We start from the raw sequence: 26,957 nt of genomic DNA, 5'->3' as shown, positions 1-26,957 counted from the left end.
TTGGCTGAGTCGGAGGTCTTTGCCATCAGCTGCCAGGGTTCTAGGAGCCTGGTCCTTTCACGACCAGTTCTTCCCAGATGGGAAGGCTTCTTTGCCTGCACGTGTATCTGTGTGCCTGTATGAGCAAGTGCAGACTTTCCCTTCGTCTTCTTTTGTTTTTCTTTTAACTTTAATCTAACTGGAGATGATGCAGTCTACATGAGTCATTTCTGTATGATAAGCTAAGTGTTGTGGTGTGAAACACCAGTGCTCTTGGGGCTTGATCACACCTTGGGGCTGGCAGAGGTCCCTGGAGGAAATGATATTTTGATTTAGTAGCTGAAGGGCAGAGTTCTGCCAGGCAGATGTGACTGGTGGAGTGTTTTAAGCAAAGGGCAGGGAATGTGTGGCAGTCCAGAGGCAAAAAGGATTGGAAGGTAGTTCAAGGCACCTGGCATGAGGAGTATGTAGGTAGAGGGGTGATGGAAAGATATTTTCACTTGCTTCTCAGAGTATTTGAGGCCTTTGGAGGGTGTAAGAAGGGTTGTGCAGCCTGGAAGCAGAGTCGAAGGGCATGTGCTGCAGGCAGGTCAGATGGGAGATAGGATCCCCAAGTGAGTCAAGGTGGTGGCCAAACTAAATGCAGCCAAAGGTGGGGAGGCAGGACAGTGGGAAGATACAGACATATTGGTGGGTGCAGTAGGAAGCCAGATAGAAGAGGGAGGAATCAAGTCTAGCTTCTGTTTCTCACCATAAACCTTCATTTTGTACCTGTTCTCTTCATTATCAAGACTTTCTTCTTAGAAAATCATATTGGTCATGGCTTTAAATGTTTGTATTGCTTCTGAATGTATGTCTGCAGCCCTGATCTCATAAGTTCCTGGTTTATTCAACTGCATAGCTAACTCTATTTGCATGTTTTATGGGTATCTCAGACTAAAGTGTACCTAAAACAGAATTCTTGACTTTTCTTCATCTCACAGCTTTCCCTGACACAGTTTTTCTTTTCTCTCTCTTATTTCAGTCTTTTATATTTTGGGTAATGTCTCCTTGTCCCTGTAGTTGCCTAAGTCAGAAACCTGGGAGTTTTCCTTGATTTCTCTTCTGTCTTCATATGTAGTCCGTCAGCAGGTCTTGTTGGCATTGCCTCCAGCATGTATCGTGACTGTGCAGTGTGCCAGTGTTACCTTCCCCTCTTGGCAGGACCCCTGCAGTAGTGTCCAGCTAGAGTCTGTGATTGATGTGACCTCCCCCGTGGTGCCTTATCTGAGCCCAGTCTCCTTCCCTCATTCACTTTTCTGTAGCCCAGCTGGCCTCTCTTTCCCGTGTCGTTGCTAGGCCTCTCCCTGCCCCGGGGCCTTTGCACTTAGACCGTGGGCTGGTGTGTGTGTGTGCCAGTCTCCATATCCTATTAGACCAAACATGCCTCCCTGACCATCATCTCTAAAGCAGCCTCTGTCCCCGTCATTCTGTATTCCACTGTGGGAGTCTGGTCTTGCAGCAGCCAATTATTAGTTAGGTGGCTTTAGCAAAGGCACTCAAGCTCCTCATCCTTCAAAGTGGGATAACAGTACCTACCTTGTAGGACTGGTTTAATGGCTGTTGAGGACTTGGCAATGCCTCCAGTATACTAAGCTCTCAGGAAAACTGTTTGTTCCATACCATGCTGTCACTGGCTTAGCAGTGGAGACTCACATATAGTGCACAACTTTTGGCTGGTTTCCCTCCTGAAAACAGGGACTTTCCATTCAGTAGTGATGGCTAAGAGAGTTAGTCCTGTTTCTGTAAAAAACAATTGCACTTGAGACTATGAGAGTACAGGAAAAGGATTATGGTAAGAAGAAAAAGAGTCATAAAGTTAGTGACAGCAATTAGAACTAGCATTGGTTTGCTGAGAAGCAGAACATCTGAATTGAGGAGAAACAACATGGCAGACTGATGAGAAGACAGAGAACAAATTAGTAGTAATGTAAATGGCCCAAATAATTCAGTAACACCTGAGAGCACCAGGATGCCCTGCTACAGTAAGTAAATAAGTGAGGAAACTAAGTAAACTAAGTAATGTAACTCTTGCATTTGGGGTGGGAGCTCAGTAGCCATAGCAATAGTTAATGTTCTTATCACTGTGATGATGTTGATAAACGTAATACACAATAATAACAGTAACACCAAAGACTTAGTATGGGCCAGGCATTTTTGTAAGTACTTTAATCCTCACAGTGATGCTGTGAGTAGGAACTGTTATTACTTCCTTTTATGGCAGAGAAATCTTGCACCCAGAGTAGTTAGGTAACTTGCCCAGAGTCACACAGCTGGTGTGGAAGAACCAAAATCTGGAGCCATACATTTCGGACTACACCCTCTTAACCACTGTGCTGCAGAATCCAGCTGAGTCCAGTTCCCCCGATTTCTTTGGTTAGAGTGTTCTCTACAGGACATGCTCTGCTTGGAGCCATGTTACTCTTGGGGGAATTGTTTCCACCACAGTGACGATCTAAAAACCATACTGCAGTGGGAAAATGTAACATGTCCAACATCTACACAAAGGAAGCAGAACAGTTCAGTCTGTGTTGAAAGTTAGTCTCAGAAGAGAAACAGGCACCTTTGCCTCCTTAAAGGGTACACCTAGCAACCTTCAGAGCAAAGTATAATACAGGTGACCTAACAGGTGGATTAGATTGGTGGCTGGCTGGTGTTTGTAGTATAAGATGTTTTGTACAGCAAAGAAATAAGATGTTGGTGTTTGTATAGCATTAAGATTATCCCTTTGAATTTTATGTCAGTTTTCAGTAAAAGGTCATGTGGTAACCCTTTCTCTGATATACTGGTGATTGAAGAGGCAAATACATTAATAATTATGGATTCATTTATTTATTAAATATGTATTGAGCACTTCCTGTGGCTAGGCATGGGCTTGGTGCTGGGCGTACATGGTGAACAAAAACCTGAGGTCCTTGTCCTTGGTAAGTTCTTGTTCCGGTGAGAGGCCTGTCCCTCAGGTGGGCTGGAGCTCCCGGGTGGGCAGCAGCACGTGCAGCAGCCCAGAGACGGGCAGGGAGTGCCCAGCAGCAGGAGAGGGTGTGTGGCTGTCCTTCAGAAGGGCCGACATCCCGTTGGCGGCCACCTGTGGGCCCTTGTCCTAGACCCGGGTCACTGTGTCCATCATGGTTGTTCAAGCAGAAGACCTGCACCAAGAAGAGGACGGACCAGTGAAGGACCCACACCCAGAAGATGGCGAGTTCTTTGCAGGACGTGATGTGGATGACGGATCCGAGCCCCAGGGAACTGGAACATTTCATGAAGGTGCAGCACATATTTCAGCCTCAGGATAAAATGTCATAGAGAGTTTGTAATTGTGATCATCTTAAACACCTTTAAAACCAGTTTTTAACTTTTGTGAAAAGTAAGTAAAATAATTAAGGACATTACTTTTATTGTCCTCTTCTTCCTGGAGTAACATGTATTAAAGGGAGTTCACACAACTGATGAAATATTTCACTTGATGATCCATCACAGACTCTTCTAACAGACTCTATCTGTGCTGCAGACCATAGTTTGCTGGCATCTGCTTTGTATCAGTATTTTAAATCAAATGCTGGTTTTTAAATATCATTTGAGTAGTTTACCTTGGATCATGTGGGATAGTCAAGATAGAGTTGTAGTTACTTACTGTTGATTGACATAAAGAAGTAATTTCTGTGATGGTGAAACTTTTTATTCACATGTTTTGTGCTCTGCTTTAATGTAAGACTACCATGATTATTTGAAGCCCATTTTTAAGTACATGGGTTTTGTTGTCATGGTGTTTATTCTTTGCTCTTTTCTTAAAGTGGTCCTTTAAGACCTTAAGGAGTTCTTAAATGATTTTTGAGCCACAAGTTTTGCACTCTGATTGACTTACGTCATTTTGTTTAAAATATAGAACTATAAAATGGTATAGTTTTATACTTAAAGTGAATACTCATGACATAACATTTATTTATGATGGATGTTTCATTTCTTAAGAGAGGTAAAACTAGCTTATGATAGGGAAAAATTGATGGCACCAACATACTGTTCGCCGTGTTGCACATTGTGTCCAACCATATAATCGTCAAGTCTGTCGTTCAGTTGCTTTAGGACCCATGCAATAAAATGATACCACAAGCCACAAGCCAGGGTTCAAGGGTTAGCTAAACCTAAATTGCATTCAGAGAGGAACGCAGAACTGAGACAGGCAGTAGATAAATCCACAGCACTAGGAAGGGTGGGAAGATCTAGAGCCATAGGGTCATGGATTCAGAGAGAGAACTTCTTAATGAACAAGGTCCACTAAGGTGGACTAATATCTCTACAAACAGTTTTCAATTATGGTTGCAATTATCATCACTTAGAAAGCTTTTAAAAGAGTATCTGTAACCCACCCCTAGACAAAGCAAATCAGAATGTTTGGGGTAAGGGATCCCCATAATGGATAATTGCAAAAGCTCTCTAGATGATGTTAAAGTGCAGCCAGGGTGGAGCAAAAGTGTGGCTATGCAGTTTGTTTTTTCATGTGCCTCACCTCACATCCTACTCTGCTGTGTATGAACCAGGTTAAGGCTTGAACATCTATGCTCATAGCCAGTGGGAATCAGGCAGAGCACTAGAGGACTTGCCAGGTGAAAACTGAGTGGAGAGGTAGCCTCTACACAGTACAGTTGGTTAATGCTTGCAAGGACTTTTTTTTAAAGCAGTAAAGTAATGAAAAGATAAAGGTTATCTACTTCTCACAATATTTAATATATTGGAAATTACTTTGGAAGCAGGCAGCTCCTAATTTATGAATGAATGTATTTACAAAAGCTTATATTCATACCTGTTGAGAGCAGGAAATGCACTCTTCCTAGAAATAATGTTAGAAATGATGGTTTGGTTTCCATAACAACCTGCAGAATTGTATTAATGCATAATTTTCTGTGAAAAATGTAAACTCAAAATGCTTTTGGTATATGCTTTCAACTACAATGCACATTGAAAATAGGCATTTATAAACAAGCTTTAGCATTTTAGACCTTTAGTTAGCATGTATGTCATGATTTCTATGGGGAAAAGTGTTTCTAATTTCTGAATAGGGAAGCTGATAAAATGATGTCCATATTTGCCTGGTACCTCTTGCTCCCTCCCATCTTCTGCTAAGATAGCTCAGGAAGATTGACAGTAGCTCAGAATTTTGGTATCTTAGATGCTGCTTATACAACAGATTTCAGTTAAGATGCTCAAATAATCCAGAACATAAGGAATTTGATATTCTTGAGGTTAGGAATTATAGACTGGAGTAAGAAAAAACATTTACAAAAAAGTTCATGAATGAAGGTGCTTTATTTCTGACCTAATCTTTAATTGGGACATAAGTTCAGTTTAAACTTAAAAGTTGCTTATTTAAAGTTTTCAGAAATTAAAAATATGTCCACTTCATTTAGCTATCAGAGTAACAAGGATCGCGTGAGTGGCAAGGATCCTGTGGTGGTAGCAGTTTCTATCAGGGGTATGTGGGTTGCATCACCAACATAGTTACCCTTCAGCTCCCCAGACTTAGAAAGTCTCCTCTGTTCTTCCTGTGTGTTCCCATCTGTAGAGTGTACTTTTGCTTTAGAAAGTGGAACACCATAGTGGCTTGTAGAGTAAACTAGAAATCAGCCCCTTTCCTGGGTCCAGTCTTTGTAACTGGTACTTCATCTAAGTCATGCTCTTTAGCCCAGGTTATGGTGTTCGTAAATCAGATAAAAGAATGTGTGAGACATTTCTAGGTGTAGTTCTAATGAAATAGAAAGTGTTTAGCAGACATTTGATGTTTTCATGTTCTAACGGTTGTTTGCTTTCAAAAAATCAGTGATAAGCATACATTCAGAATATACTTACACAGTAATATACATACCATTTTATGAAAGTAGTAATATTGATATATTGCTATTTTTTTTCAGAAACTGAAGATACTTACCCTGTAGAAGAGACTGGTAAGATTTTAATTAATGCTTCCCTTTTTCCATTAGAATGAATCTTTTCCTTTAAAAACATGATGAGTGAGAAAACATTACCTGTGATTATTTATTAATAAAATATTATCTGTTTTATTAATGATATGTTTTCTAATATACTAAACATATATAATATATAGTTAATAATTGTTATTTTATATATAAAATATACTTGTATATGCTACATACTATAACATTTATCCCTAAGGATAAATTCCCAGAGTGGGATTACTAGGTCAAAGATAGAGTTGAATTGCATATTTTGTAGTCTTAAATTACAAAGTCAGTGAAAGGTGAAAATTTTGTATTGTCTATCACATGTCACGCATCCCCAGAAGATACGGCCACTCTGCAAGTGGACATGTCATCTTTCAGTAAGCCTGTATTGTTGGCCAGTTTTTTTTCCATTGTTGAATAGATCCTCTTCCTTTGCTTGAGTCCCAGTGATACTGGCTGACAGTTAAGACCTGTGTCATCTCAACACTGTGTTATATATGTAAATGCTAGAATTGTATTGCAGTCTGGGAGTTCTCAGGTATTGAGACCAAGTGAAGGCCTCTGTGTCCTTGCTCAGGCTTACTCTAGCAGGTGATTGCTGAGTGGATGGAAGTGGCTCATCTGTCTCTCTCTCTCTCTTTTATTGTTTTGCTGAATACAGTTGAATTCACATAAGCTAATTGAGAATATAGTTCTTTGTGATTTGATATAAATCCATTGATAAGGGGATTTATTTATCTTTGTATTTGGCATTTAGCACAGGTAGTATCTGTTTCATGAGTGAATGTGAGTTTGAGCATCATGATTTTATTTTACATTTCTATTATTGCTAGGAATTATGCTTTTCCTATTTTGAACATCAAGTGTAATCCTTCTTATTTGAGACATATTTGCAATTTCCTAATTATTTCCTAACTTAGCTTCACAGGCCAATAATCAGGATGAGGAAGAGATGGTGTATGAGCAGGAGAGTCCAGGTTTGTGACAAATGTTTCTGTTTGAGTCAGTAGCCAAGGCTGTTTTAACCCAGGGTCAGTGATATGTTCTGACTCAACACAGAGTATTCTTTAGAATGCTCATAATGATTTTTGGATTGCCTAGGTATTTATAGACATTTCTGAATATAGTTTAATATTACATAGAAAAAATGAGGGAAAATTGAGATGTATTTTTTAAACCACCATTGGGGTTTTGGTCTTTGTAGATGAGATAATGGCAAGAATGTTTGGAAATGAACGAGGCTGTCTGACATATAGTATCAGACTGGGTGTAAATCCTAGTTCTGCCCCTTTCCTATCTTTGAGACTTAGCAAATTATGGATCTTTATTGCACTGATATTTTATTAAATGATAACATTTTACATTGTTGTGAAGATTAAAATTGATTTGTAAATGTTGCAGAGTGCTGTTTTCTAGTAATGTGTTTAATTTTTTCATGTTTGGCTAAAGTGTATTTTTTTATTCCCCTTAGATTCTGTTGAACCAGTAGCAGACAATGATGAAAGAATGTACCATGTGGCAGGTATAACTGGACATTTTCTTTAGGTCTTAAATATTACTTAATACTTTTTGTTGGAATGATATGTTAACATGGCAATTTTTCTTTGACTGTAGGAGTCAAAGAAGTAATTGTAACACACCTAATACTAGACTTTTGCTTTGTAATGAAATTAGATTATTAAAAGAATATAAGACTGTCATATTTTGCCTCATCTACTACCAGCTCCACAATGAGACAGGGTATTAATTTCTAATGCCGCTTTTGCATATCTTGCTCTATGCTGGTTTGAGGAGCTTTTATGGAAATAATCTACTGGCCTTTTCCTCTAGCTGTTTTGGGCAGAGGCATTTCTCATGGGCTGTGCAGACATTACTATTGAAAGGAATGGAATTCTGTATTTGAGATTAAGTTGTATTATTTAGCTAAGCAGTTACACAGAATGATTCATTTACCACTTATTTTGGTTTTATTCTCTTTTTTGCAGATGACGTAACATACCAAGACTATAATGAACAAGGTTTGCAAATGTTTCTTAACCTTATACCTGCCTACTTGTTTTAAAATCTACTCATAGTTTGACTGTATAGAGAATAATATTTTAAGCTGCCAATAGCATAACTTAAAACATCCAAATAATTGTAATTTTCAAAGAATTTACTGAGGGAGGTGGTTTATCTAGTCCAGTGGTTCCATCATTACCTAAATGATATCTTAAACTCTTTGCAGGTTGCCTTAGGAAACAGTCTAAACTTATTCAAGAAAATATCTCATTACTTTATAGCCATAGCCTTCTTTTGACTAAAATATGTCTTGTGCTTGGAAAACTACTTCAGTCAAAGTTTATTCTAACTGCTTCTACAGATTAATCCCATTCTTTAAAATAAAAGTGATTGATCTGCCAGCTTGGAGAAAGGTACAGAAGAATTTCTATGCAGGCTTAAAGGCAGTGTAGGGAAAAGGGTTCTGGCACTTGGGCGGCGTGAGTGGAACTAGATTCAGATTTAGAAAATTACAGCTTCTTTTTTTGCCCAAGGACTTCTTGTGCTGTTCTATTAAACTCCATGAAGTAGATTGTATTTTCACTATGTCCCAAATGAGAGAAATAAGGTCCAGAATAAATCAATAATTTGTAAATTTGTATAAGTTCATATGACTAAGAAATGGTAGAGTCAATGGTGTACCTTTTTATTCAATATATTAAAAGATGACTGTGTAGAAGGAAAGAAGTCAGTTGGGTGTAATTTTGTGTGTGGAACAAGAAGGATGAAGAAATGCACAGTGCTTGAGTCAGATAGGGAGGACTCTCTAGATGGTTTGCTAGATGCTTGAGGACTTGACATTCAAGTATGAGTAATATAGAGTTCCTACTCCCCAGAAATTTATAGTCTTATAGTAGTTGACAAATCTCAACAGAAGAAAATTAGGAATGGCAATGTATGGACCTGATAGGTAGTTTATTAAGCATATATATTTTAGATTTGAGACCCTACCAAGATCACCATCCCCAGTGGCTATTTCTAGTGGGATATGGATGATGCCATTGGAAGAACCCTGGATTTTATCTCTGGGGATTAATATTTCTTATAAGAAATTGATTAACTTGGCCATTAAGATTGCATTTAGATTTTCTTTTCACTTGAATTTTAAGGAGAAAATAGGAATTTAGAAATTAAAAGTTGCATGTACAAGTGGGATTTGAGAGATTTCTAATTTCTGTTGGTCATTATAGTATTTTTCTAAATATATTGGAAAGCACATGTTTGGAATGGAATGTTCAGAATAGATCTAGAGAACTTTAAAATCAAACTTGAAGGAAGTGTCAAATTAGATACCATGCTAAAAATGATGTTGTAAAGGTAAATGTATTTTCATAGGGAGACTATCATAATAAATATAAATTAAAATATTAAATGTTAACCAAGAGTAATAATTATGATCTAAGGGATCAAGATTTGGTATGATCCTTTGGATTACCATTCTATAGAACATGAATTTTTTCAAACAAAACAATTCTAAGAGAACAGAGGATTATTCACTATGTGCTAAAAGGATACTTTGTGGAATTCAGGAGTCACACTAGGGAAGCCAAGTGACTGTATATAAGTGAAGCTGTAAATAAAATGAAAACCCATTTTTCAGTGGGAGAAAGGAATATATTCTATATTAAATTCCCCATGTGGCTTACTAAAGGAACCACCTTTCCACATAAACAATATCCTAGAAATCATCAAGCCTCATTTGTGTATACCTGGGACATGACAGTGCTATCTTACTATATAATTGATTTATTTATTCATGTACTGAGTACATGTTAAATATCTTGTATCCAAAACATGTATTGGAGCAGTTCTAGTGAAGACCGCACATGTGGTCCATATTCCCATGGATCTTATATTTTAACAGGGGTAGAAATTACACAAATAATTTCAATATAGTATTCAACTACATTTGTGCTAAGTGCTAGTGAGAACCAGTACAGTATAGAGCAAGAGTATATAGTAAAGAGACCTTACCTGGTTTGTGGACTAGAGAAGGCTTTCCTGAAGTTTGAGCTGAAGATTAGAACAATTGGTGGGGCCAGGAGAAAGGTGGCTGGATCGTAGTGTGAGGCCTCTGGGGTGGGCAGGTGTGTCTGCAGTGCTGAGCAGGAGGAGAGATGTGGGATGTGACTGAAATGCCAGGTTGGAAGGAGGCCTGTAGGCGGGTCAAGGATGTTCATCTTCACCTTAGAGCATTGTTTAAGGCACTACAAAGTCAGATCTGTGTGTTCTAATGGCTGATTGGCCTAACATGTAGCAAATAACCTGGAGAGAGACAAGAGCAGATTTGGGGAGACCAGTTAGGTTCCTGCAGTTATCCATACCTCATCGTGCCCTGATCCCACCTCTGCCAAGTGAGTAGTCGGAGGTCAGTTTCAAAAGGGGATGTTCCTCTGAAGGTCCACCAAGCACCCATTCTGTCTAGTGCAACACTGGCCTCGCCGGTGACCTTGGAAAGAATTGTTTTCACTGGACAGAGTGAAACAGGGTGGTGGCCGCGAAGGTGCAGGGAAGTGGGCCAAGCTGAGAAATACAAGAAGATAAAACTGACAGGCCTTCATGTGTGGGTGTAGCAGGGCAGAGAGAGTTGGGTGTTGAGAACCTCGTCCCCAGACCTAGATTATGCACTTGATGGATAGCGGCTCTGTTTTTCTAAGACAGGAAGATAAGGCAAGACTGGAAAACAGGAGCTGGGGGTGGAGGTCATGAGTCCAGTGTGTACATGTTGACAGTGCTTGTAGAACATCCAAGGGGAGCTGTCAAATAAGCTGGTTAATGGTGTGTGACTCTCAGAAGAGAGGTATGATTTGGGGCTCTGAGTTTGAGAATCAGTATGTCATGGTGACTGAAGCCAAGGCCAAGGGGTAGAGTGGGAAGAGACATGGGTCTGTGGCTACACTTCGATGAAATCCAACTTTTAAGGCCTGGGTAGAAAAGGATGAAGTTGTAAAGAAGCCTGAGAAGGACAAATGAGAGGGTAAAGGGAGAACACGATCACACTGAAGTCCAAGGGCAGAGGTGTTTGTGAAGGAAGTTGCTGCAGGAGGTCTGGGGTGGTGAGGGCAGGAAGTGTCCCTTAGGCTGAATGAGGAGGTCTCATGGAAGGTCTGAGGGGAGGAGCCCAGGGCTGTGGCATTGGCTGCAGGGCAATTTGGAGCGGGTGGAGGGACAAAGTGAGGAGATGAGGCAGCAAACATGAATGACTCTTCAAAGAAATTAGATTGTGGAATGGAGGAAGGAGAAGCCACGAAGAAGCAGTCCCCAGAACAGGATTTGTCTTGAGTTGGTAGGAACTTGAGCATATTAAATGCTACCATGTTCAGGGTGACAGAGTGAGCACACAGTCAGTGCTGCTTCATTTTACAAATGCCGCCAAAAAGAAAACATTATTAAAAATTGTCCCTTGTTCTATCTCAGCACTGAGATGAATATCTGAGCCACAGTAAGTGCTCAAAACGTTTTTCTTTATTAAATGAACAAAAAGAACATAACTGTGCTATGAAAATAAAGTTTGTTCTTAGTGTTCCAGAAAATTTGAGGCATTTTGAAAAATGGAAAAAGTGGGAATCAAGTTGGTAAGAATCCCATAATGCCCATGAGCAAGAGAGGAGGCTGTTGCAGAGACCAGAACCTCTGTCCAGCAGAGCAAGGCAGCACTGGGCCCATGCAAGGACACGAGGCGAGAAATGGGCACAGGCCTGTGGTTAGAGTAACAGAATGAGGGCCTTGCAGCTGGACCCTCACTCTGCAAAGTGCCGCCTGGAGAAAGACCTGAGTATCTTTCTCTAAACAAAGTAGAGAACCAGCCTTGTGGAAGCTTAGGTCCAGGCTGATAAGCAGGGCAGAGGCTCCACCACAGACGTGAAGCAATTAAAAAGGAGAATTAAGCATCACCCTGTAGTAAACAAATTATTGGATCCTGGTAGCAAGTGATTGAGAAGGAACCTTGATTTGTCACATTTTACAGGAAGGGAGCATACAGAACTGGCCGCCTCCTGTGGCTAAAACATGGCTGACCTGGGATTTGAACCCAGGCTTGTTTCACTCCAGCCCAGACTCTGCCACCGATCTGTGGCTGGCGTTTCCCAGACACCTAACCCCAGAGGCTCAAGGATAAGTTAGACATAGTCCTTGAACTCTACAGCCAATGTTGTGTTACAGTGAATTATGCAGTGCTAAAGGACTATTGTTTCTGTGTCTTTTATGGCATATGAACCATCAGAAATTGAAGGGATAGAAAGTTCACATAAGCTTTTTCTCAAACAATATAAAAGAAAATAACTTGTTAGAGTGAGGAGGGCTGCTCTAAGTAGGGCAATGTGATTTTGTGAGTAGGGATGCACTGGGCAGTGATGAATTGAAATTGGGTCCTTTATGTTGTTTTTCAGCTGAAAAAAAAGTTTTGGAAGTGAAGAGTTGGTTTCTGGGAAAAAAAATGGTGCATATATTTCATAGTGGTGCTTTGACACAACTTCGGTTTATATAGTTTCTAACAGTTTGCAAAGTTCTTTCACAAAGGGTATGTCAGGCCTTCCTCACCATAGGCACTAGAGAAAGAGGTGGGGCAACCATCACTGCACATTTTACAATAGGAGAACTGAAGCCAGAAGGAGGCCAAGTGCCTGGGTCCAGGTTACAGGCTAAACGTGCCTAAGCTGGTCTAACCCAGGTTCAGGGCCTGCAGTTGACTCTGGTCCATGTGCTTTAACAACAGCAGGTTGCCACAAGGAACATGTAAAGGGGAATTTGGCTAATAGAATTACTTGGAGAATTCATTTATGAGCTGCTAATTGTCGGTTGTCAGATGAAATGTTACTGCTTTTGAGCTTGGTCAGGCAGAATAGATAATAGTACAATTGACTGAAATGGGAAGAGATAGGGAAGGTGGAGGGAATGAGGGATACTGTAATTGGCCTTGCTGTCCACTAAGCTGCCGGGAGAGACCCCCTGTACAGGTCCTTTGGGACCACAGTGTACAGCAGTTTCATTACCAGGTAGCAGGCAAGATTGAGTTCAGATTTTCTCCTACCACTTATTACTCAGTTCTCTGTGAAGACCATATCTGAGTCTGTTTTTATACAGTTATAATCAGAAAATGGAAACCCATGATCCCTAGAAAGAACTTCGTCTAACCCACCCCACATACATTGTTTTATATAGAAGACATGACATTATATACACAACTTGGCCCAGCCTTTCCCTATTAGAAATAGCTTTTCCTAAAACTTTGCAGGCATTTTGATATAGCAGAGACTTCTAAGTCAGTAGAGGACATAGCAGAGACTTCTAAGGGAACCTCTGATGGGCTGTGGGGCTCCGGACTGTGCTCCTTTAGCCCAGCCTGCTGTTTCTGTGCTCCTTCAGCTCCCAAAGTGGACAGTGAGCAGAAACGCATCATTTTCACATGCCTGCCAATGGCCTCTTTCCCCTGCGTCTCCTGTCTTGTCTGGTTGCATCACTATGTCCTTGGATTCCCAAACCAGGAGTTGTCATTGAGTCCTCCTCTCCTGTCTCTGTAGTTAATTCTAAGTCCTGTAGAATAGGCTCCCTAGACATGTCTCAAAGCCATTCTTTGTAGCTTTGGTGATCTAGTTCAGCCACTCATCTTCCTAGACCATGGCAGTAGCCTTCTACCCAGTCTTATTAATTCCATACTCGTCCCCTTCAAATCCATCTGAAGCAATGTTGGTAGGATGATCTGTTGAAAAGTACAGATCTGGCTACAGAAACCCTGTACTTAAACTCTGCTGTCCTTTCCTATCTATGTCAGTAAGGTTAATTTGTGTTGTAGGTAACAGAAACCTGAACCTGAATTGGCTTACGCAATAAAGAGACAGAAGACCAGTCAGTTGAGGCCTTGAAGAATCTAGTGAGGAATTTGAATTATATTCTAAGTGCAGTAAGAATGTATGGAAATACTTAAGTGAGCTATGGTATAATCTGATTTATGTTTTAAAGAGTTATTTCCACTCCTCGTTAGAGAATAGATTGGATGGAGCACGAATGGAAGCGGGGACCACCTTGTTAGAGAATTAATGGTATTAATCCAGGGAAGTGGTCATAGTGGCCTGGAGTAAGATCATAGCAATGAAAACGGAGAGGAAAGTTTTGAGCCTGAGATATATTTCAGAATTACAACTGATGGAACTTTCTAATGGTTGTGAAGTAAAGAAGAATGAAGGGAGCCTTTGATTTGGTTTGAATAACTGTTAGATGATGGGCCCATTTACTGAGAAGAAAACTAAGATGTAGAAAAACTGTCTTAGGGAAGAAAAATCAAAGGCTCCATGTTAGATATTTTAAGTTTGGGAGTTATGTGATATACCATTGACGGTATCAAGTAGGGAGTTTGGATATGCCTATCTGAACTAGATGGATGAGATCTTAGATGGATATAAAAGTTTGAAAGTCATCATCATGAACATGGTATTAATTGTGTGGAAGCAGGTAAGGTCATTTTGGAGGTGGCACAGAGAGCCCAGGTACGCAACCCCAGGACTGAGCTTTAAGGAATCCCAACACTGTGAGGTCTGGAGGAGCATGAACAACCAGTGAGGCAAGAGGAAAACCAGTAGAGAAGAATGTGAAAGGGCATAAGGGAAGAAGGAATGTGCTTCATGCTCTTGCCATTGGAATTTCAAAACTGAGAAGTATAATTGCATTTGGCAATGTGGAGATTTTTGGTGATCTTGGCTTAAAGCTATTTGAGTAAATTGATTTGAGTGAGAGCCAGATTGAAATAGGGTTAGAAAGTCCTGCAGTAAGAAAAAGTCGGCATTATCATTTGGCAACTCTCTTAGGTTGTACTGGTATAATTAATTAGCTATTTACTTTTAAAAAGTCCTCTTGTTACATCATTACCAAAATAATTTCAGATAAGGTGTTTAAATGCACATTTTTTCCAGAATAAAATTAGATGAAAATTTGTCTTGTAATAATAGTAAGGATTTCTTAGTATAACATCAGTGATGGAAATAACAATGGAAGTGAGTGATTCATATTTTATGATACACACAATTTTTTAAAGAAGGAAATGTGCCAGAATGTTAACAGTGATTGGTGGGTATATTGTATGATTTTTTTTTCTGCTTCCTTTTCACTTCTGTTAAACTCTGTCCAAACCCTGAGCATCTATCATTCTTATAATTAGAAGCAAATTCAGGAAGAAAAGTGATTAAAATGGCCACATATATATTTTGAGTTTTAGAAAATGCTATTAAAAATTCCTTCTTTTGACCAAAGCCTGTTAACAAATCTTACAGAGCAAAATGAAAGCTGATAAAATCTTATCACTAGATTAAGGTAATGTTAAATGCATTGTTAGCTATGAAGATAATAATAGGTGATGTAATTTTACAGAGTGAATCAGATCAATGTACCATTCTACCATTGGGAGGTGAGGTCTGCTATCTCTTTAGTAACAAGTGGGTTGAAGCAACCAGGGAGAAAGATAAAATGTTAAAAATTTCATATCCACTATTAATATGGCTATTCTTAGAATAGAAAGTTCAGATTCTTAGAATATGTTGAGTGTTATTTTTCAAAAACAACTTTCTTAAAGATAGTGATTTATTCTCAAGGTTCTATTTCAATTTAATTCCTTGTTGTTATTTCATTCATGCTTATATGAGGGTTACAAATTAACTTTTCAAGAAGTAACATGATACTTTAAATGTCTTTTCTCAGCTTTGTCATCAAGGCTGGTACAAAATTGTGGTGAGCAAAATTAGGTTTCGTTCAGATCTCCTTTGCTGGAAGGTGCATTTTGAGGTTAGTTTGCACAGATAGTATATGGTCTACTGTGCAGAACCCTGAGAAATGTACATTTTGCAAAGCTCTAGCCAATTCTTTGTTGTGATGGTATGAAAACCTATTTTTTTATGGTAATTGCAGTCGATTCCCAAAATGTCTGTAAAAATAATATGCGTAACTTAAATACCAGCAATGTGGGTTTGAAACACTGGTCAGCAATATATAATGGATTGTGATTTTATTATTTATTTTAGAAGTATTTGTGTCCCCTTCAGAAGATCAAGAGGAAATACCACCAGGTAGGACATTTTGTTAAGCTATATTGCTTTTTCCTTTTTTAAATTTAAAATATGCTGTTGATACTCACATTAGCTCTGTGAAAAGTAAAAATCCTGAGAGAGAAGGATTAATTATACCTAAACTGAAAAGGAAAGGTTTCTGGGTTTTGATCAGTTGAGCCAAAAAATGGAAAAGACACATTGATCCAGTCTGACAAAAGTTGTGAATATGAGTATGAATGATCAAAGTACCATCAGATTTTTGCTGTTACAGATGGTGGTAGTAGTAGAAGTTAGGTTTTTCTTTTTCTTCTTTTTGATTGACAGGCTCTCTGATGGAGACTGTGGAATCAGAAGTGCCTTAAGATGAAAGTTGAATAATGCATAAATTTGTGACATTGCTCTTCTTCCTCCCTATCGTCCTTGAGAGCATCCGTGTGTTCCGTGGTAATCCAGGCTGCCTCGGACTTGTCAGTACTCTGCTGTCTTTCCTGTCAGCCCACTGTGTGAAACCTATTTATTTTCTTACCTCCCCACTCATGTCCTTTTCATCATCAGTGAATTTAATGACTGGGAACAGCATTTCAACCAAGGCTGTGCTTTCAAATGCATTTTAGAGGTAACATTACCTATCCTTGCAATCAGAGATTAACATATAAACCTCTTCTAATAGTGGGGAAAAATGTTTTATTAAGAGAGGGTTTTTCTTAAGTGTATTATTCTGGTTTCTGTTTCATTTCCATTTTTTCTTACTTTTTGAGTCATTTATTCAGTTTTTCCTCATATTTTTCAAATTACACCTAACAACATTTGTAGCAATAATGTGCATTACTACTTTTGATTTTCATAGAAATAATTGTGCCTGCTGAAATTTACTGACTACTGAATTTCAGGGAAGAAAAATAATTGTTATAATCAAAGATGTTTTTAGTGATGCCTCAGCTTGACTTTCTTTATTTAGTGTTTGGCATGTTTTGATCATTGTCATACCAGGTGCACTTAAAATAATAGGTACAAATATTTAAGAGAGCTGAGTTGTTGGTATTTTAATATGAATGAGAAAAGAAATCCATGGAGAAGTTGACCTCTTCTTACATGATGACTACTAGGCATCTATGTATATTTTGTGTTTTGGAAAGATGCAGCAAGCAAGGAAAATTGGTGTTTCTGTTCCAAGTTTTCTCTTCACTGTTAGAGCAAATGCTTTACAGAATGTCTTGTTTCTGTTTTGAGAAAGCAGAGCAGGTTACTGATGAGCATTCTGATTACTATCCATTCCTTTAAAGAAAACTGTTTTATAGGATTCGTAAAGATAATGAATTTCTACAACTTGGACTTTCTTCTACTTACAGTTCATGTTTTTTAATACTGACCTAGCCTTAGTGAAGGTAGGAAAGGTAATACTATTTTCTGGCCAAAAATTTCTGCGCTTTTCTTTCTGTGCTTCAAAAACTCAGCCCAAGAATTTCTTTGGAACATAAAATATAAAATACCATGTGGTTGGAGTACTTGGAATAAAGTGCTTTTTTTGGAGGAGATACTTAACAACTGAAGCACATAAGAATGAAGATTTGATTACTACTGCTACTTTCTGACCCATAATAAGCTCCTAGTAAATGGTGGCTATGGCTGTTACTGTTTTGTGTAACTCATTAGCCTAATATTTGAGGTGTATCAAGAGAGACTAAATGTTGAAGGACCTACTCAAGAACTTGTAACCTGTAATCTGGTATCACACAAACTCGACTGATCCCCTCTGCACTGTTACAGGTCAACCTTGCCAAAAGAGAATGTAAGGCTGAGAGTTAGCTGGAGTCATTTTTAATGATTGTACTTGTACTTGTCTTGGCTTGTTTATTTCCCATTATCTTAACCATCTTACTTTATAATTTTTTATTATTCAATTTTACAAAAGAATAATAGTCATAAATCTATATTCATGATTTTTTGTAAAATAAGCTGATTTATTTTGTAGTAGTGCTTAATTATGTATGGGATTGCAGAAACACTAATTGTAGGGTCCATTTCCTTACCGACTTTTAATCCTTAAAATTTTCTTAATGGAAGACTCAAATTCAAATTAATATCCTGCAAAATGTTCTATATTAGTTTACTTTTGTGTGACCCTGAGAATCTAATTAACGATTACCGTACCTTCCTTGATCATTCTAAGACTAGGTTATACAATTTTAATATTGCTTATTAAAGTTCATGATAATATATTTATCAGCATGATGATTCCATGGGACAGGAACTGCCTTAATTCACCATTGTATCCAGCCACACACTAGGGGACAGTGAATGCTGAATTTATTAAGCATTATATAGGTGCACTAAGCAAATTACATGAATTAACTCATTTAATATTTCCAATAGCCCAAGAGATAGACATGCTGTTATCTCCATTTCACACCTGAGAAAACTAGGGCACAGCAAGGCAGAATAACCCCCCTGAGATCACTGAGCTGACAGGTGGTGGCACCAAGATTGATCCTTAGTTCTGGCTCCAGTGTTCATGCCCATAGCTGCCATACTCTAGAAAGTTTTACATAAATGAAAACCTAAGAACTGACACGTTCTGAGAGCCGTTTTGATGGGATAAAATTAGAAATATTGTATTCTTTAGCATCTTTCTCTTACTATACATTAGCACTTCATTTAGGACTCAGGAATGCTGAAGATTTATTATGGTTCATTGTAGAAAAAAGTAGGTTGTCCAGTAGTTTAAATTTTGCCATCTGTTGTTCATATTTGTGAATTTTCAAGGGCTTTGCTTGAATGTGAAAGGTCAGCCCTAGGAATTGATCATTCAGATATTAGAAATCAATCATTTTGAATACCAGATTAAAAAAGAAGATTTTTATAATCCTTGCTCCTTTAGTGAGTTTTCACCATTCCCCTCAAGCTCATGTTTACTTGAGATCATATAGCATATGATTCTAGCAACGTGACAGCACAAATATACGTAGCACAAATTGATTGACTGATTAAGGAGTCACTTAGGAAATTCATCAGTAAATTTTCCTGTCATATCATTCCAGAAAAAGATATGTTTATATTTATGATGATCACATTAATCATAGTGAAGATGATGTAATTCTCAGTGTTTCTGGGTTATTCTGTGCTCCCATCTCTCTGAAAACAAAGATAACATTTGTAACTCATCCCACTGTTGACTCTTCTAGCAGTGGTGATCGTTTCACTCCATTGCATCTGTCCAGAACTTTCACTCTTGACTCCCCTTGTCATCTAGTATGTGCTACATGACCAATAAGGCTTATAGCCAGCTATAGGCTGACAGTGCTTAGAGGACTTAGCTTATGTTAATAAGTGCCCAACATGAATATTATTGTTACAGATTGATCATTTATTCAAGAAGTACATATTGAGCAACTGCTATGGTACAGGCTCTGCCCAGAGCAGTGAAGATACAAGAACAAAAACAGAGTCCCATCCCCTTAGCAGTTCCCAGTCCTGTCCTGTGGGCACACAGCCGAGTACAATAACCAGTACGATGTCATTAATTCCTCAGGGTGATATACAGGGCAGCACCCAGAAGGAAGTATAACTAACCCCACTTTGGGGACAAGGGTACGGAGAGCGAGAGAAGGCTTCCTGTGGGTCCTTGTGCTGTAGCTGAGTTTTGAGCTGCTGATGGAAGTGACAGGAGCTGGCAGGTGGGGAGCAGAGGAAGCAAGTGTTTGCAGAACAAAGCCCAAGACCAGGTGTAATATAAAGGTGTAAGAAGACAAGGTGGAAGAGTAGGCAGGTGTCACTTCTTGGAGTGTCCCATATGCAATGTTTAAAAATTTGTATCTGAGCCCCAAAGTGACAAGGGGCCACTGAAAAATTCCAGGCAGGGAAGTGCATGATCAAATTCAGATTTGAAAAGAGCAGTCCTACAAGAAGGTAGAGACTAGTTAGAGGGAAGATATGTTCATCTAAGTCGTAAGTGATGGAAACTTGAATTAGGGGGTAAGGAATGATGGGGAGGCATGGATTTCATAGACATCGGAGTTGGAAATAATTTGATGGGGTAGGGGGCTGATTGAGAGGGCAGAGTCGAGGATGATTCCTATCTGACTTAAATGAATGATGGAAGCTTAAGGGAGATAGAAAAGGCAGGAGAAAATGAGGAGCAGGAGAGATGACCCCTGGTTGTATAGATGTTGTGTTGGCAATGTGGTAAACCACTTGTGAGTGGAGTCATCTTTAAATATTTAGGAGCATTTATTTGAGTCATTCAAAACTGTAAGTGATTTAGTTTTATTTGCTTTTTATCAGTGCTCATCATTACACTTGGAACAACACCCCGTAGTCTCAAGGTATCTTTAGTGGTACAGGTTACAGAGAGCTTATTCCTCTCATAGCCTAGCACACTGATAAATTCTGAGAGAACCTAAAGTTGAAGTCATGCCTCAAAATTTTTTCTATTGAGGTATAATTAACACACAGAGAAGTGCTCAAATGTTGAACGTACAGTTTGATAAACTTGTGTATGTGATGCATTTTTGCACCCACTACAAGGAAGTCTCCTGGCACCCTAAAAATCTCTCCCTCCTGCCCATCTCAGTAGCTTCGAAACACAGGTAACTACTGTTCTGACCTATATTGCTGTAGATGGGTTTGCTTAAATAAAACCATAAATAAACACACATAAATACATATTACTTTTTTTGTGACTATTTCTGTTGCTCAACATGTCTGTGAGTTTCACCCACTCTTAGTTTTATCTACCCTGTTACACACAGTAATTTGGTCTTTATTCATTGCTACTGACTATAAATATGTTACACTTAAAAAAAAATCCATTCTACACCGGTGGCGGTAGTGAATGGTCCCGGTTTTTCACTATTAATGAAAGCGGCTATGAATATTCTTGTACATGTTTTTTTTGTGGACATAAACACTCATTTCTGTTGGATATATTGAAGTATACATGGAATTTCTGGTTACTTGACATTAACACCAAATAATCATGTTTGTATAAAAATTTCTGGTTACGCATGAACACAAACATAGATGGATAGATAGATAAAGAAGGATCATAATTTAGGTGCACCAGCTTCTTTTCTTTAATTGTAACATAAATCCAGTGCTGTGATAATAAAATAAATCAGCTACTAAACTTTAGAATGAGAAAGAATTTGTTAAAAAATGAACAGGAATGAATTTACTTCTTTTAAAATACTGTATACTTTTTTAACTGACAACTTATATTGTCAGTAGCATTAACAATTGACATAAAATTATTAATGTGTTTGAACTGCAATTTATAATACCCAATTGCTCCTTGAAAACCCTTCCTATATATGGTTTTCAAATATCGTGCTAGATTTTTTTTTCTCTATGGCATTTCTTTTTAGTACAGTGAACACCCTGATGGGAGAAAGAAATTCAGTGCTTATACTTCTCAAAAGATGGAAATGTTAAATTCTGTTGTAATTCTCAGATGCTTAAGCACCTCATATTTTCATCAGCAGCTTTGCATGCAATCTCCAGGAACTTTTCTGGGTAGTTATCATTCTGTTGTCAAGTTGCCCTTAAAACTTATAACAACCCAAGAGCATTTACTTCTGGTGGTGTTTTTTTAAAAAAGTAGAATGAAAATGAAGCAATTTCACAGTCTGTGTCTGGTTGGTCCTTTAATTTAGATTTACTCTTATTTTTGCAGATGCTTAAAACTTCAGAAAGACTGCCCCTACTACCACAGGAGGACCAGACTAACCATACGCTCCAAAAGATGGCTGTGATAGATCTTGTGACGTAATTACTGAGCAGATCAAGATCTGTGGGAATGCACACTAATGATGTTTTGAATGAATCATAGTCCACTGGCATTTTAATTTTGTTTTTTAGAAAAAAGTTATGCGTAAAACGTTCCATTTCTGCATGTCCTATTTTGATAGCATTAGTAGATCTTTTGGATTTCTTTTTCTTTTAGTAACACAACTTTTAGTCTTACCTGCATTGATGTGTGTTTTTCAGACAACAGTTAATAATTATATTGATGACATAGCAGCAATTGCCTTGGCAGGGTTTTAACATATCTATTCTTAGTAATCAACACTAACTACATTGGACTGACTCGTAGATGCATTAATAAAAGCCGCTAAGAGTGCCTTGCATTAGCTCTCTTAAGGACACCAGTAGAGGTAGATTATCATTAGCTGTGAAGATTTGAATTGTATATATCTGTACTGATATTCTTATCAAACATTTCTATATTAGCTTTGAGTATTTAAGGTAAAACTCAAAATTCGAGATTCCTGTAGCTTTTTAGCTTACTAATTAGAAAAATTTAATATTTCAATGAAAGTCTTAAGTTATCATGTTTTATTTGTTTTTCAAAATGAGGGAGGAAACTTAAATTCCTTGTTAGGGCATAGGGAAAGGAATAGCCTGCTCTATCATGCAAAGAAATGCTTTTTGGCACTTTGAATCAATCAGATCATAGCTGTAGTCCATTCAGTATTTGTTTAAATTTTAGAAAGTCTGTTAAATTACTGGTGTATGAAATTATTCTGCCTTTGGCTAATTTAAATAGTGCCCTCACAACACTAAAGACTATGCAGTGCTCTTCCTAATGAAGGCAGCAATGCCTCTAGCTGAGTTCATTTAGAACTTGGGAAAACACTCAGAGCCGGATGCCTGCTGCTATTCCACAATGAATGAACCCCTCCCTTTCTATACTGAAGAGTTTCTTCTATTTTTAATGTGGTTTATTTTGCTTCAGAAATAGTTGCTGTGATGAAAGTATTCATTTGTTAAAAAAAAAAAGTAGCTGCAACATCATTTTGTGAAGGTCATGAGCTGTAAAAAAGCCATAATAAGTAGTTTCGTTTACATGTCAGGGGTAGCTCTTGAGTATGTTAACATTGTTTAAGGATAAGATGACTTTTTTCCTGCTTTTAGAGTCATGATCAAAGAGATTTTATATTTTTATCATTATAGATCATAGTTACAATGTAGTGCGTTCTGCATGCTTACCCAATGTGTAGCAAAACCCAAAATAATGTAGTAAGAAGAGCAATAATTTTCTAAAGCTGTGATATGAATCAGAGTTGCTACTCAAATTCAAATTAAGCTCTTAATTCATATTGTGAACTATTGAACACTACTTTTTATAAAGCCATATTTTTTTAGGGAAACTGAGGAGTGACATAAAACAAATAAATGAGTAAAATTTTACTGAATTTTTGTATATAATCTCTAGAACTGTGGAAATTGAGGATTCATTATGCTGTGATCAACTTAAGATACTTTTTAATTCCAAATATTTGAATTAATGAGCCTTGTCTTTACAAATATATGCCAAGCTTGGCAGCATCAATGGATTTTCTAAAAATAATGTAAATGTCATCTGTTTAATGTTATTTGAGTGCAATAAAATGCAGAATTCTTCTCTATATTGTCATTATTTTTAGGTATATTTGGTCTTGTTATGTAACAAATCAGCTCATTTTATATTTACTAGTATCTTAGAATATTACAGCATTTTTATGACTAAGATCACAAAGAAGTACCATCAACCCCTTTCTTAACCTATTTCTCATAATTAACATTTATTTATTTTGTTAAACATTTACTATTATGCTTCATTGCTTGTGGCAGGGTAAAAATGGAATATTCCATTCCCTGTAGGCTTTTTTCCAACACCTAGAAGTTTAGATCACTTCCTGCTGAGGCCACACCCTCTCCCCTGTGCCCTTCTGATCCTCCATGAAATCATCTGAGGCTATTGATTTCACCCTGGTTGGGAGGACTAAAGAGTCTGAGTAGGTGGAAGGGCAGAAAAGGAGAACTAAACAGCTAGGGAAGAAGCTTCTGGTGTTCTAGAAGGTATTTCTTTTGACTCCAGCATGCCCAAAAGAAACAATAACAAGAAAGACTACACTAAGGGGAGCTTGTTTTTACTAACTGTACTTAACTCTGCCAAGTGCATTATGTGTGTGTTGGGAAGTTGCGCTTTCCCAGAAAATGGGGATGTCCCTGCTTGCAGATGAGGAAACTGAGGGTCAGAGAGGCTGAAGGGTTGCCAGCCTGTGGCCATTCATGGCATTCTAGAGTGAACACAACAAACAGTTGGTGGGAGGCCAAAGTGCAGCCGAAATGAGTGATAGTCTAGGTGACGGTGACAGGGCCGGATCTCAGATGGTGCTGGCAGAGAGATGGAGGAGACAGGAAAGTTGTGGAGACTGGGCAGTGTGGCTGTCAGGGAGGAAGGGTCCTGGGGAGGGCGCAGGTACCGCTGTGAGGAGGAACTCAGAAGGGCAACCAGGCCTTGGTGGGTATTGGCTCTGGGTGAGCATTAGGCCCAAAGAGACCTGGCCAGTAAGCAGATTAGCACTGGAGCTGAAATGGAATAGTGTTCAGGGTATGTGAGTCCACAAAAGTGATTTTTTTTAATGGTTTATGATAAATTTTTTAAAGATTAAGATTCCACTCTTAGTAAGTAATAAGGTTTTCCTTATTACAATAAAATAATGTTGAAAGAAAAAAAAGGTTGCATTAGTACAGTTAGAGATTGTGTAACATCTATTTCTTTTTGGATATGAGTGTTTTAACACTTAAGTATCAGTTACAAGTGAGCTTGTACATCTGTAATTTACAGGGTTGGGCTGAGCCTATAGCTGCCTTTAATTTATGGACTGCCTGTTATTGGAATATACAGAGTGTGATGAAAGTATTGTTATATGGAGTATGGCCTTCTAATCAGTCACATATGACTGTTGGCAAGATTCTTAGCCTCTAAGCCTTTGTTTGCTTTTCTGAGAAAGGAAACTCCCTCCCAGGGTTGATGAGTTGAATCAAGTCATCTGTAGGACGTACTTAGAACAGTGCCTGGCACATAGTAAGCACCCTGCCCAGGCCATCATTTTCCTCTTTGTCACAGGGAAGTCCATATCAAGTCTCCCAGGGGAGCCTGTGTACAGAGGGTGAAGTAAAGCAGGGTAACACTTTACTATTGACTTCAGAGTGCCAGCGAGGTAAGCTGGATCTCCTAGAAAACTCCTTGCCAAAGCTAAATTTAAGCACTGAAAACCAGAGAGGCACAACTGTCTGTCCTGTGTGTTTTCCCATACCCATTTTCAAGTCACAGATCTCAGCATGATTGATGTGAGCTAGGGGACAGAATGGGACACAAAACAGACATGGCCCAGGGCTGGGAATGTTTGGGCCGGGCCCCCTTTGTTCAGGCTGCCCCATCCCAGATACTGCACTGGAGGAGGAGGAAAAGTTTGTTCCTGGGAGCACCTAGCCAGGGCCCTCCCACACCTGTTTAAATGTGACCGATTCAGACCACGCCTCCTTCCTGATTTTCCCCTCAGAGGTAGGAAGATTAATGGAAAGCCTTAAACTCTTCATGACCAGCACCCATCTGTTTTCCCTAGTCAGGTTAGAAGCTTGCATTTTGTGCTTGATTTTTCAAATAACACTAGCCATGTGCCAGGATTCCTGGAAGGCAGGCAGGCTCCTAAGCCTTCCTGCAGGCACTGGGAGGGCTCCTTGGAGACTGGGATTTTTGATACCTTTCTTTGATCCTGTATCCTGATGCCTACAAGAGTGCATCCTATTAAATGATGCCCTGCCTGACTCAGAGACTCCACGAATGAACTAGTGCTTACCAAAGGGGAGGAGGGTGGGAGGGTGGGTGGGGAGGGAGGAAGAAGGGGTATTATGTTTAGTACACATGGTGTGGGGGATCACAGGGAGAACAGTGTAGCAACAGAGAAGGCACATAGTGGATCTGTGGCATCTTGCTGCTCTGATGGACAGTGACGGCATTGGGGTATGGGTGGGGACTTGATAATATGGGTAAATGTAGTAACCACATTGTTTTTTCATGTGAAAACTTCCTAAAAATGTTTATCAATCATACCTTAATAAAAAATTTAAATAAATAAATGATGCCCTGCCGAACTTTTTGATGATAAGGTTCAAGTTAATAAGATCAGAAATTCTAGAACATTCAACAGAGATCTAGAAGAATTAAAAAGAGAAAAATCCTGCATCCCTTCTGCAGTGCTGGCCAGGATATGTATGGCAGTTAACTTTATAAAATTCATTTCTTGCAAAAATCAAGACATGCATTTCTCTATCCCTTCCTTGCTCTTTGAAGAAAGGAGGAGAATGGCACTGAGGAAAAATGTGTACTTTGGGAGGTTGTCAGCTGCCCATCTGGGTAGCCTTGAGCATACCGCTTTCTCAGCCCCAGCTTCCTCCTTTGCACAGGGGTAGATAAGACCTTCCCCGTAGGGTGTCAAGAGGCAAAAGACACGAGGTATGCTTGGAACTAAGCTGGCATGTTGTCCTTGCAAAGATAGTTTCCTTCCTCTAACCTAGGACCTCAAAGGAGCAAAAACACTCGACTTGTAAAAAATCCTTTTTCTGTATCAGAAGCCTGCCATAGATTTACTTCTCATCTCCAAGAAACGAAATCTTTCATATGAATGAATGTAGGAAACGGGGCCAAGAAATTGAGTGGTCCATGCTTTCATCCTGGGCCCTACCCAGGACTGCACCCACCCTCTCACTCTCTTGTGCAGAAAGGATGGTATGAGTTTTCCCCAGTCTCCCAACCAAACTTGGCCCCCTCCCCACTGCAACACACATGCACATGCACTGTCCCTAGAAGTACCCCCAGATTAGATAAGTACCTACTGGGACAGGACCAGAATCAACTGGTCTACATTGGAGATTAACTGGATCATAATTTCTATTTGCCCCATTTGTGGGAGAGACACTGTAACTGATTAACTTAGTGAGATGCTGACTCAGCTGGGCTCCCCCAGTGAGTAAGTGCCTGGGGCTCTGTGGGCCTCCTGTGCGTGAATGAAATCCTTAGGGAAGTGGGGCTGTGTTCCCACTAGTGTGACATGCTGCACTCCAGTGCTTCTCCCTGCATTCGCCT

The 26,957-nt window shown here is 39.0% G+C and overlaps 1 protein-coding gene across 13 annotated transcripts in view; it reads left to right on the top strand.

The window, feature by feature from the left end:
* The window catches only part of ASPH (aspartate beta-hydroxylase), a 223,489-nt gene that overhangs the window by 78,317 nt on the left and 118,215 nt on the right, over positions 1 to 26,957 (top strand). For 8 of the 13 annotated variants that reach the window (XM_073229576.1, XM_073229577.1, XM_073229583.1 and 5 more), the window contains 7 exons: positions 2,886 to 2,942; positions 3,160 to 3,282; positions 5,922 to 5,954; positions 6,893 to 6,949; positions 7,444 to 7,494; positions 7,958 to 7,990; positions 16,019 to 16,063. In XM_073229576.1, coding sequence (XP_073085677.1) covers positions 2,886 to 2,942; positions 3,160 to 3,282; positions 5,922 to 5,954; positions 6,893 to 6,949; positions 7,444 to 7,494; positions 7,958 to 7,990; positions 16,019 to 16,063 — 399 coding nt within the window. Of the gene's footprint in view, positions 1 to 2,885; positions 2,943 to 3,156; positions 3,283 to 5,921; positions 5,955 to 6,892; positions 6,950 to 7,443; positions 7,495 to 7,957; positions 7,991 to 16,018; positions 16,064 to 26,957 lie in introns of all 13 variants that reach the window. The other 5 variants (XM_073229578.1, XM_073229584.1, XM_073229585.1 and 2 more) reach the window with 3 other exon arrangements.

Source organism: Manis javanica, chromosome 2 (genome assembly GCF_040802235.1).
Source record: "Manis javanica isolate MJ-LG chromosome 2, MJ_LKY, whole genome shotgun sequence".
NCBI classification, from domain to species: Eukaryota; Metazoa; Chordata; class Mammalia; order Pholidota; family Manidae; genus Manis; species Manis javanica.
This window is presented reverse-complemented; position numbering and strand designations above follow the sequence as displayed.